The 13168-nt window shown below is 41.8% G+C and overlaps 1 protein-coding gene across 3 annotated transcripts in view; it reads left to right on the top strand.

Annotated features, from left to right (window-relative positions):
• Positions 1-463: 463 nt before the first annotated feature.
• Znf385b (zinc finger protein 385B) overlaps positions 464-13168 on the top strand; it is a 306268-nt gene continuing 293563 nt past the window's right edge. For 2 of the 3 annotated variants that reach the window (XM_029537103.1, XM_029537101.1), the window contains exon 1: positions 12356-12691. In XM_029537103.1, the coding sequence (XP_029392963.1) occupies positions 12403-12691 (289 nt within the window). In that variant the 5' untranslated portion in view covers positions 12356-12402. Of the gene's footprint in view, positions 545-11250; positions 11399-12354; positions 12692-13168 lie in introns of those variants that run through there. The other variant, XM_029537096.1, reaches the window with a different exon arrangement.

The raw sequence follows: 13168 nt of genomic DNA, 5'->3' as shown, positions 1-13168 counted from the left end.
CAGTTTTCATAAATGGTTGGTAGTAGTGTGCTCATCTGGCATCTGTGTATCAGGTTTGATTTTTCTATTTCCTTATTAACTACATCATGTTTTCTGTTGTTTCTGTTTTCACTAGTGTCACATCATAGTGCTCATTTGTGTTTCTGGGATGCCTAAAGAGCTTGGACACCTTTCCATGACCTTACTTCTTATTAGAGTACTGACTCTCTTCTGAATTCAGAGTTTTTTCATTTTCTGAATTTTCTCAAAATTGCTTTTGTGCTTTCTTAACCAGTGTCTCTATTTTCCTTTCTGACCATTATGCCATGATGTAGTTCCTTGTCCAGGGACACAAGAGCCTGAATCAGGTGCCGATCTGCCACTCAAGAGCAATCATGTTTACTCTCTCCCTTCTCTTTATTTCAGTTTCACACACTAGCTGAGAGCTTACTCATGNTTCCCCGGATGCTTTGGGCTTCTTTTCTTGCTCTGAGAAGGCTACCTTCATCTCTGCCCCAGGAGCTGCTTGCAAACTCCACAGCTGAGTCTGCTTGTGTTCTTGAAGGTATGACTTTCTCTCCTCCTCTCCTCCATCACCCTCTTCCCAGCAACTGCCAAGACTTACAGCTTGCCTGCCCTCCTGTTTTTCTCTCAAATTCATTCTGAATTCAGGTTCATTTTTCTGTTGAATTGATGGTCTTTAAAGCTTCAGAGGAGATTTCATGTAGCAAACTTAATCCTTCTCTGAATGTATATGAATTGATAATATCTTTTTCAATAACTTAGTTGGTAGGTATCCTTAGTTGAAGAAATAATTTTGACTTTAATGTATTTAATATTTCTTTTGTCTTGGTGTCAGTATTTTTATGTCTTTGCCGACTTTGAAGTTATGAAAGCTGTGCTCTCCTCAAGCCACGCCTACCACCTACCACCACCACCCCTCACCTGTGCTTGACATCACCCCTCACCTGTGTTGGACACTGTCTCCCCTCACTTCTACCTGCTACCATCACCCTTATGCCTATCATCATCACCATTTACCTATGCCTCCTACTGTCACCCCTTGCCATACTCTAAGAGAAGGACAAGCCTGAGGTATGCAGTAAGTAGCAAAATACGTTTTATATATAAAAAAAATAGAGACATCAATCAACTCAATTCATTCATGGAAATTGCTATCCTTTCTTCACTACATTATCAATTGTGTCCTCAGTACATAAGCTCACACATGCACATCAGTTCACCATACACACCATGGTCTTTGTTTGAACTAATTCCTTTATTCTGGTCAGTTTATTTTTTCCCCTCAACTAAAACCAGGATGTCTTACTGTAGCCTCATGATAGTCTGTGACCTCTGTCGATCCAAGCCCTTCACCTTAATTGTTCTTCAGAATTGCCTTGGTTGCCCTTGATTCATTGAAACGCCATATACATCTTCGAATCATGCCAATTTTAAGAAATTACATCTCCCAGGTTTTAGACATCATTACTTTGACTCCACTAATTCTGGACAATAAGCACATTAGTTTTGTAATGAGAAAATGCAAAGTAATTTCACAAATGAAGCACAACTGGGTTGAAGAAATTTAAAGAAGATTAAAAATTATTTTCCAAGAGGGAAACAAAATGTTTCAATTACAATTATATTCGATTGTGTGTGTGTGTGTGTGTGTGTGTGTGTGTGTGTGTGTGTGTGTGGTGTAGTATAGTCACTACTAGTCCCTCATATAAATCATGAGATAAGGTTTTATTCTTCATGTAAGTGGTAAGTGTGGAAAAATTACACATGAACAGCCTAGCAGGACTTTGTGTTTTCAATAACTTAGTTGTTCTTTAATGCTGTTAAGGTACAGAGGAGTGTGTTGTGTGCATAGGTGGCTATTCACTGCATTTTACTTGAGGTGCTTCCAGTTTACATCTGTTGACCTGGCATTATAGCATTTTTCCTGGGGCAAAGATATCCTTCTTTGACCTACTAGTTCAAAAATAAGCCTATATAAATTTGAATTCCTTCCTTCCTTCCTTCCTTCCTTCCTTCCTTCCTTCCTTCCTTCCTTCCTTCCTTCCTTCTNTTTTTTTTTTTTTTTTTTTTTTTTTTAACTACAAATGCCACACCAATGTACTACCCAAGAAAATAGTTTCCTTTGTGAGCAAGTTATTATAATTGAGAACTGGTCAACTGTTTTCTAAATGTTCCTTTTACCCACTAAGCCCACATGATGTGTTAGGAAGAATGGCCTTTGGTGATGCTGGGTATGAAAAATCTTCATGACTGAGTTAAAGGGCCCATGATGGAAACTGCCCTCAGCCAAGAGTGAGTCTGGTACTGGCAGGGACCTGAATGAAATCATCCCTGCTTTTATGTTTTTATAACTCAAGGACAACTTTGAGAGAAAAACAGGAGGGCAGGCAAGCTGTAAGTCTTGGCAGTTGCTGGGAAGAGGGTGATGGAGGAGAGGAGGAGAGAAAGTCATACCTTCAAGAACACAAGCAGACTCAGCTGTGGAGTTTGCAAGCAGCTCCTGGGGCAGAGATGAAGGTAGCCTTCTCAGAGCAAGAAAAGAAGCCCAAAGCATCCGGGGAANCATGAGTAAGCTCTCAGCTAGTGTGTGAAACTGAAATAAAGAGAAGGGAGAGAGTAAACATGATTGCTCTTGAGTGGCAGATCGGCACCTGATTCAGGCTCTTGTGTCCCTGGACAAAGAACTACATCATGGCATAATGGTCAGAAAGGAAAATAGAGACACTGGTTAAGAAAGCACAAAAGCAATTTTGAGAATAGGAGTGGATTAGTGAGCCAAGAGTAAAGCATCTTAGTTAGGGTTTTACCGCTGTGAACAGACACCATGACTAATCCAACTCTTAGATGGACAATATTTAATAGAGACTGGCTTACAGGTTCAGAGGTTCAGTCTAGTGTCATCAAAGTTACCACTTTGATAGCATGGCAGTGTCCAGACAGGCATGGTGGTGGGGGAGCTGAGAGCTCTACCCTTCATTTGAAGGCTGCTAGAAGACTAGCTTCCAGGCAGCTAGGATGAGGGCCTTAAAGCCTATACCCCCAGAGTCACACTTTCTCCAACAAAGCAACACCTCCTAATAGTGCCACTCCTGGGCCTAAGTGTATCCAAACCACCACAGCATCTAAAGCCCAAACCATTACTTCTTTGATGGACTCTGTAGCATTCTGTGGAGCCATCTAGTGACTTTCTGTCCCCTCTTCCATGCAATAGGAGGCTCCTATCAGGTGGGATTACTTACTCTCACTTCATAAAAAACCTTCTGGGTTTTCACAGGAAAATGTTCTTGGGTGTTCCCCGGCCTGGACAGTGAATGACAATGTCAGGGGCTGGGCTCCCGTGTCTGTCCTTGCTGAGGTCCTCATTAGTTGTTTCTAAGTTCCCTCTCCTGTGCTTTGTCTCTGTCTCGTGTTGTACAGATGAGCCAGGCTACAGTACAGATGGAGGTCAGGCCATCCTTACCATAAAGATTATGTGTGTCTATTGCTGTTGTACTTGTTTGTGTCTTTTTTAATATATACACTAACAATATACACTAACGTAGAAAGGGGACCTCATAGGGCCTCACCCCTAGACAAAGATCTTCAGGTAAGTAAGGAATGCTTATTGTAGGAGAAATAGCCTTCCCCATAGATGAGACCCCCAATTATTTATCAAATACCAAGTGGTCAGCCCTGAAATCCTATACATACAGGTAATACTAAATGGACCCAGCAGGTGGCATTTATAGATTTATGTGGTTCTATATGTAACAGTAGCAGATAACGGAAAAAGAAGTCATGAAATTTGAGAGGGAGCAAGGCAGGTACATTGAGGCTAAGGGACAAAAGGAAAGAGGGAAAGATCATATTTTAATTAAAAAATTAAAATTAAAATTCAAAAAAAGAGGGGTATGTAGCCCGGATGTAGCATCTCTTATAGCCAGAAGGGGTTCCTAAAGCTTGTTTCAGTTGAATATAAAAAGCTAAGTGTTAATTTGGCAGGAATAAATTTTACTCTTTCATTAATATAACTCGATATATAGAAATAAAAAACTATATCATATTTTAGATGTAGGTGTACTTAATTATCTCCTTAGGGTAATCGTTTTAAGTTTGCAAACCTGGTCTCTTGACTTTGATTCATCCCCCAAAGAAAAGAATTCCCAAATAGTATTCCTTTTTTTTTCTAGGAAAGTTCATGCTGTGGTTAAATAAATAAATAAAAATTAAATGTAGTGCTTGAAGATTATTTATTTAATATCATGAAAGCTAGCATATCACATAATTCTCTAAAGATTAAAATTATGGTACAATCTAATTTCTATCCTAAAATCATTTAACTGCTTAAATATCTGTATCTTAAAATATTCAGTATATATTCTGTATCTATTTAGCTAGATCTGTATAGCAGTCAATCTATTCCTCTGTTTAACTGAGCATTTTACTCATTGTTTTGTATATAACATTAACAGCGTTCTGAGTCAGCATTTTTATTGCACCATTGTGGGCTTGCACTAGGAAGCATTCATGTTCCTCTGCTCATGTGCTGCATGTGTTAAGCATATAGGAAAGCTGGCTGTGTTGGTGCATGTCTAGCTACAGTCCCCAGCACGCGGAAATTTGGCTCAGGGGGATTACACGTGTGAGGCCAGCCTGGGGTACAGATGGAGACCCTGTTTCAAACAGGAATATAAAAGATAGCTTCAGTCCCTGCTTTACCTGAAGTATACAATTAAAGCTGAAACGTATTCAGGCATTAAGAATAAATTGCATTCTCATTGTTAAAGCTGTCTGAATTTGATGGCCCTGGGCTACTTTGAAGATCAAGGTTTCCAGAAAAGACATCTGTTTATAAACACATTTAGCTTTCAGGTCTTTGGAAAGTCAAGACTAAATTCACTGGCAGCCTTTGAGTAAAGCTAAACTACATTTGAATTCTAACACTTGCTTGGGCGTATAGAATACCTTCTAAGTGCCAGCCATCTGATTGGTTTTCTGTCTGTAATGATTAATGAGAATACAGTTTGTTTGCTTTATACTTAGATACTCAAATGTCCTTCCCTGTTTGTACACAATATCATACAAATATAGAAATGCAGATCTGAGGATATAGCCCATAGGTTGAGCTCTTGTCCAGCATGCTTGCACAACTCTAGATTCTATTGCCAACACCATAATAAATCAACACATAAACAAATTTAAATTTAGACTCAATGCAGGGATTCTACTTTTCTTTTTCAGGACTTGGGGGACCCTTGAGAAGTCAGTATACAGTTTTTCAGTGTCTGGGACCCTTGAGATGTTATTATATAGTTTTTCAGTGTCTTCACCAGCAGACCGGTTCTGAATCACTGTCTCCTTCTTTTGCAGGTTAGCAGCATCCGTTAGTCCATTGCTGCTATCTTTTGTAGGTTAGCAGCATCCGTTAGTCCATTGCTGCTATCTTTTGTAGGTTAGCAGCATCCGTTAGTCCATTGCTGCTACTTCCCCACATGACCTTTGCCCAGGTGCCACCCCAGTGCCCCATAGTGACAAGATCATTTGTTAAGTTTTTGTTGTCTTTACTGATGAGTTAGGGATGTGTTTTATTTTTAAGGTGTTGCTTTTATATTTAATTTTGCACGCATGCTTGCATGTATGTGAGTACGATACAAATGGAGGCCAGAATTGACATCAGATTTCTGGAACTGGGGTGCAGGTTGCTGTGAGCCACCAGACATGTGTGCTGAGAAGCAGGCTTGGGTTATCTGCAAGAGCAGGATGCAGTGTTACTTACTGAGCCCCTCTTCATCCCCAGAGGGCTTTTGAGAAGGGACAGAAAGACACTAGAGGAGAACTAAACGCTGCTGCTAGAGAGAGGTCCCCTTGGGCTCTGAGACCAAACCCTCTAGAGGGGTCACCACTGTGAAAGTCATTTCTGCGAACCCTCAGGCCTGTCACCATGTGTCAAGAGTCAGCGTCTCTCCTCATTCCAGGGTTACCTGAACCATAGGCTTCCGCTCCTCTCTGATCGCCCCTCTATTCCCCGTTGCCTGTCAATCTTTGGGAAGACAGATAGTGGAAATATTTCATTTCCTAAACATATCCACGGAATTTATGATTGTCTCTTTTTTTGTTGTTGTTTTCTGTTTTGTTTTGCCGTTTGGACAGTTTCAGGAAAAAAGGGGACTTGCTGTGAAATCGTGCTATTTATCCAGAATATGTGCCATCAAGCAGCTCTTTTGGGCAGAGCCTTAGCCTCCCTTTGACGTTCTTCTCTTACTGTAGAGTGTTTCTGCTTCACCCCTTGCCATGGGCTCTCCTCTAGTCTCCCAAGGCAATGGCAGGGGAACACACTCGTCTCCCAGAATGTAACAAAAACTGTTAGGAGCCGGAAACAAGAAAGGAATACTTTATGAAAGAAAATATCATTTTTGGAGGAGCAACTCTGTGGTGGTGAGGATGCCTTTTGTCCAGCTACGGAAGGCAGATTGGCATCCTCGGAGCCAGCACTCCAGAGTGTCCATTACCCAGTATTCTGGGCCTCTGTTTTTGCCTTCACAGACTACAGAGAGCCTCTAAGATGTTTTCTCTCAAATGAAGGATCAGTGTGCCTCGAAGAGCTGAGTTCAAACCTTTTCTCAAGATGTGCTTAATCTGGCGATGTGCTAGTGTGGGAGCATACTGGGGGTGGAGGGGAGGGGGTTAGGGAAATTAATTAATTTCTAATTAATTAATTAACTAATTAATTAATTAATTAGAAAATCAAATGGAAGAAAGTACTAGAAGCACAGCAGCGCCTGCCATTCTCACCCAATTGTGACACCAACATCTTTTGGGATCCAGATGAGTCTGGGGCTTCCTGTTATAGTCCACCTCACCAGTACTCAGCAGAAATGAGTACTGGTGTACTCATCAGTTAGTAGGTGATTGAAAGACCCGGGACGGAGAAACAGTGTAGCAACATTGAACCCTATGCAGCAGTTTGAATCCAGTGTCACAGAGCTACAGTGAGGAGGAAGTAGGAGACAGCTGTGCACAGAACTCTCTGGAGTCAAGCTCTGGACCGAAGCAGCAGAGTGACTACTTTAGTAGGGCTCCCTTCTGCTTGTTTTGTACCAGTGCGCTGAGGGCTTTGAACCCAGAGCCTTGCACATGCTAGCGAATTCTATGAACTGTACCCTCAGCTCTGAACTCTTTTTTTTTTTCTCACAGGTTTTTATTTTAGACTTTTTTTTCCTATCACCACGGATTGAGAACAGCTAATTATTGTTAGTCAGTGTTGGATGAATGTGAAATTGGATTAAATCAAGTATAGCCGTCAATATCTAGCTCCTATTATGAATCAGACACTGAACCATACAACGAAAGGAACACATTCTATTCACCTCTTAATTTCCCCCCTAAATGGACATCCTGGAGGTGAACTTAATATTAAGTGCTTGCATTCTGTATCCTTGGGAAGTGAACGCACTCTGTGTTCGAGCCCAGCAAGTGCCTCACCCATGTATTTTCAAATCCACAAAGCTTGCCTGCACCTTCCCCACAACACTGACTGTTTTATTCCCTGTTAGACTAACCACAGGAAGGGGTGAGGCTGTGTGGTCAGTGATACAGTGTTACCTTGCAAGAGTTGGGCCACCCACAACAGAAACAGTTCAAGCTTTGAACTTGGAACTTGGTTCTTATGTTCACAGTGAGCGCCATGCACACACCTTAAATGTGCACACACAACACTACATTAACTTATTCAGACAGAATTCAAAGCCTTTTTGTACTAACTTGAATCATGGATGTTGAGGGTACCAAGGCAAATAAGGAATTTTTCAGTCTTCTGGGGTTCTTGAAGTCTCGTAAGGGAGGAAAAATTAGCTCCCAAAGAACCTAGCCCACTCTTGTCCTTCCTTTTTTTTTGTCCTTCCTCATTCATCTTGTTTCTTGTCGGTCAGACTGGTATGCACTGCACACCCTAATCACTGTTGCTTCCTGGTTGCCTGTCCAATAAATAAGTGTTTACTCAGTGAGGAAATAAGACCTAGATTGAGATTTAAAGTGATCACATGAGGGCAGTGTGCCATCCTGGATTTGTGAACAGAGAATTGTGACTGTAGAATCTTGATGTGCAGAGACCCTGGCAAGGACTGGAGGACTCTAAGTGAAAAGTCCCCAGGGCGTGGCAATGAGGGGAATATACGCAGCCAGCTCCTCCAAAGGTCACTGTCACACTGTCCACAGGACATGGTCCTGCTGTTTCACAGAATTCAACGTTTACCTCTGAAGCAGCCCTTTCCAAGTTATTGTAAAAACCACTGACGGCTGTGCATATGGGACCGGGTCTAGAGATAAGTTTCTCCTCAGAAAAGTCCATCTAGTCAGTCACCTCTTGATCACTTAAAATCACTCGTTTTGATACATACTGATCGTCCAATTTGGGCCTCCAGTTCACTTTCCAGAAGGCAGCTCACAGCGTCACCTTTTCATACATTGACTCGTATCAGAATATGTTTTTCTTTCATGGGTCTACTTAAAGTAGCAGGATGCTTATTGCTTTCAAAAATTCAGCATCCCTGAAGGGCTTTCTGCCCCATGCATACAAAACATGTCATCTAGGAGAGCCCGATTTAAAAAAAAAAAAAATTAAAATAACAAGTGAGATTTTTCTCTTGCCTTCCACTTAGACTCACTGTTCACCTCACCCTTAGCCAGAAAGTTTACATTATCGACACTATCACTCCACACCTGGTGTGAGACTGGCATGATGTCATTTTGGACCCAATGTGGATGTCAAGATTCTGATATTTGCCACCTCTAGGTCCTTTTCCCAAGACCACTGTAACTAAATATACTTTGGTTGCAAGTGGCTGTTAGTGAGAACCAGCTTTGCTTTCCCCTGAGAAGGCAAGGAGGTGTGGTGAATGAAATCAGGTCTTGGACTGATAACTGGGAGTTGGTGAACATCGCTTAAGGTGTTGCCTTGCAGCATTGCCAAAGAGACCTGTGGATGTGGTTCTTGGAGGGTTGAAGGATCCCTTAGGAAAATAGCTCTGGGAGGGGGCATATACTTTACAGGCTCCTGATTTCTGGGTATGCACGTGTAAACCAATGTAAAGTATGCCTTGTTTCTAGGACAACTTACAGTGGCCAGAAAAGCAGCGGCAGCTGGGTTACCTTTTTATAATACACAAAAGCAAGGTCATTGTTTCAATTCAGATTTAAAGGGGTGGGGATAACATGGCAGATATCTTGCTTCTATGAGATACCACTTTCAGTTACAACATGCACAAGGTCAGAGACATTGGGAAGTGTCAGTTTTCAGGAGAAAGCCCCAACAGAGCAGCTCTTAGGTGACTCAAGGATCTCAGTTGCTCTCTAAGTTACCAGCGGTACAGTCAGGGCTAGTGATGGTCTAGCTTTGCAAGGTTCACCGGTCCCAGGTTTTCTTGCTTTACAGTGATTAGTGTTCTTACCAGGGTGCAACATTGATTAGCTCATTTAAGAACTGTCTGTTTATCAATTCTTCTCATTCACTAACTCTTACATTTGAGTATTCGGAGAGGAGGTATGGTGATGTTTGAGCATAACTTTCATATTGCACTGACGCTCTGAAGTGTGTCGAGGTTTTGGATTTGAAGTCAAAACCAAAAATATTTATATGTGTGTAATTCAAATTTCATTTTAATAATAATTTGTATTTTCAACTTAGCTCTGGGAATTGCTTACTAGCTACTTATGTATACTTTGTGTGGATTTCCCCTCCAGTCTTTTAGTTATGGGGCAGGCATGCCACATATCATGTGTGGAAGTGGGAATCAGTTTTATCCTTCCAACATGTAGATCTTGGGAATTGAACTCAGGTGGTCAGGCTTGGCACCACGGGTCTTTACCTGCTGAGTCATCTCACCAGCCTGATTAAGCCAAAAAGAATAAGCAAAGTTTTATAGAATCCCTTAAAATGGTAGCACCAGGTAAGACACTATATGGGATGAGTTTTTTTTTGGTTTTTTTTTTTTTTTTTTTTGGTTTTTTGAGACAGGGTTTCTCTGTATAGCCCTGGCTGTCCTGGAACTCACTNTGTAGACCAGGCTGGCCTNGAACTCAGAAATCCACCTGCCTCTGCCTCCCAAGTGCTGGGATTAAAGGCATGCGCCACTACGCCCAGCTGAGTATATTTTATGTATCAAGTAAGCAAGATGTGAACTGCCCTCACAGCTAGGTATATGTGTACAAATAAGAGATATATCTGGCATATTGCATGTAGAATCAACATCTGTCTTTCTGGTAACACCCTTCTGAATTTTCGTTATTCAGCTTGTGAACAACCACTTGTGAACTTGTGTTTAGTTTCTCCTTCCTTTCCAGAAAGCCCAAAACAAACTTGGATAAAACAATCACTCAAAGCCAATAAAATATTGCAGACCCTGAGTTTATTCCATACACAACGATCTATCACCAGTCATGATGAGTCCTGATTATTCTTTTTTTTTTAAGATTTATTTATTTATTATATGTAAGTACACATAGCTGTCTTTAGACACTCCAGAAAAGGGCGTCAGATCTTGTTACAGATGGTTGTGAGCTACCATATGGTTGCTGGGATTTGAACTCAGGACCTTCTGAAGAGTAGTTGGTGCTCTTAACCACTGTGCCATCTCTCCAGCCACCTGATTATTCTTTTATATGGGTTTTTTTCATCCTCCTTGGTCAGGCACCATCCTCTTTAGTCTGTTCTTTCTTAAGCATGCTACATTTCACTTGCTTTCTGCCCAGTTGTTCACTCTCATGTTTATTTTCATTTTGTCTTAATTGAGATGAGTTTTGGAGTACAGTTCATCCTGGTGTTAAACTGGAAACTCTCCTTCCTCCGTCTCTTCAGTGTGGGACTGCAGGGGCTTGTCACTGTGCTTGCATAACCCTCTCCCCTCAGAGTGGCTTTCTCCTCACTCAACCCGGGACCCAGAACAGCGACACAATCACATGGGTAGCATGGAAATGTCAGCAACCTGGGAAGGACTGGAACGAGCACTTAACCTATTTAAAGTAGAACTGAACAATAAATGAAAAAGAAGGCAAGGTCATGTTCATTAACTGAGGGTCTCAAGGTACTGAAGTTTTCTCTTAAAGTCCCATAGGAGGGTCATTATTCTTCATGATCCTGTTTTCTACCTAACAAATGAAAGAAAAGATCAGAATTTAAACACAAAATTATGCCAGACGCAGATTCTGTCTTACTCCTTTAACATATGCGTCGATTTACTCTAATACTGTATTTCTATTTTCTTTTTATTCCAGATGCTCTACATTTCAGGCTTATCAAAGATTAAATTGATATTTATGGGCTAACCTGGAAATTTACAATTTGTTTCACTACATCTGCAAGAAAGTATGTGCAAATTCCAGTTGACTGATTTGTAAAGGGGCTTTTAGAACACAATTCAGTGTAAGTTCTGGTGATACTATGTTTTTAATCTTTCTCAACCCTAACTCTGACATGGTTCTGCTTGTGTGTGTGCAATTGTGTGTGTATCTGTGTGTGATGTGTATGCGTGTGTGTGTGTGTGTGTGTATGTGTGGTATGTGTGGTGTTGTGTGTGTAGTGTGTTGTGTATGGTGTATGTGTATCTGTGGTGTGTGTGTTTGTGTATGTGGTATGTGTGGTGTTTGGTATATGTGTGTGTGTGTGTGTGTGTGTGTGTGTGTGTGTGTGTGTACTTTCTGTTTATTTTTGTCTTCACATATTCTTTGGAACAATTTTGTGTTCAAAACACTCCTTCCTGATTTGAACAGGTGTTTACAGGCCTATTATGTAAAAGGTGCAGTTTTAGGGCTAAGCCATATGCACAGAAGAGATATCTGTCCCCACAGAGATCATATTTGGTGGAGGAAATAGACATATGACAAATAACTTCTGAGACATGCAATATACAATGTCATGGACTCTGTGAAGGAAGTCATATAGTTCTGTGCCACACATGACCAGGCCCTGTCCTTTCTCTGGGTTCAGAATGGCTTCCCTGGAGAAGACCACTGCTAGCTAAGGTCTTGTGGATGGGCAGAGTTAACGGGACAGAGGGAGGGAGAGATGATAGAAAAAGGAGAGGTATAAAAATCTCAGATTGGCTGAAGATCATATCTGCTCAAACCTACCATTAAAAATGAATTATAGCCGGGCGTGGTGGCGGATTCCTTTAATCCCAGCACTGGAGAGGCAGAGGCAGGCGGATTTCTGAGTTCGAGGCCAGCCTGGTCTACAAAGTGAGTTCCAGGACAGCCAGGGCTACACAGAGAAACCCTGTCTCGAAAAACAAAAACAAACAAATGAAAAAGAATTATACCTGCACTGGAAGGTACGAGAGCACATATAAATTTATAGGCCCTTGTATTCTTTTCTTTCAGTTTATCAAGAACTACTCAAGCCCCGGCAACCGTTGTAAAGATGGAATCATGAACATGGCAACCTTCCTACGGGGCTTGGAAGAGAAGGGGTTGAAGAGCGACAGGCCTGGGGACCAGTTCAGTAAAGAGAGGGAGAAGGTTCTCGTCTCCTTTTGTGAAGTGTGCAACATCCAGCTAAACTCTGCTGCTCAGGCCCAGGTCCACTATGACGGCAAATCCCATCGAAAACGGGTCAAGCAGCTGAGCGATGGGCAGCCCCCACCCCCGGCCCCGGGCTCAGTGCCACTGCTGGCCAGCCCTTGCCCTTGCCCTGGGCCAGGCCTGAACACCAGCACAGGTAGGAAGCAGGTGCTGTGGCAACACTGCCTTTGTGGAAAACTGGTCCTGTTACAGAAATTGGAGGGTTTAGAGCCAATATTGGTCAGCTTATAACTGCCGCTACACTGTAGGCTGTCTCTCTAGAGTAAAATCTAGGAAGACATTTGTTCACTCTCAGAGAATTCACACACACACACACACACACACACACACGGGACCATGGACTTACTATTCGCCTGTATTGTCTGAGCTTTTGAAATTGTGTTTAAAAATTGATCAGTGATAACCACTGTTTCTTCCCCTCTTCAAAATTAGGTTTTCCGTATGTATTTTCTATTGGGTGATGTCCTACTTGATGGTATATAAAGAGCTACAGCTGCCTCACTAAGGATGATATCCTCCAAATACATCCATTTGCCCAAGAATTTCATAAATTCGGGAGTCCATCCCATCATCAGCCACCAAACCTAGATACTAATGCTCATGCCAGCAAGAT

Source organism: Mus pahari, chromosome 3, assembly GCF_900095145.1.
Source record: "Mus pahari chromosome 3, PAHARI_EIJ_v1.1, whole genome shotgun sequence".
Classification (NCBI taxonomy): Eukaryota; Metazoa; Chordata; class Mammalia; order Rodentia; family Muridae; genus Mus; species Mus pahari.
The sequence above is the reverse complement of the archived record's forward strand: the minus strand, read 5'-3'. Positions and strand labels throughout refer to the sequence as shown.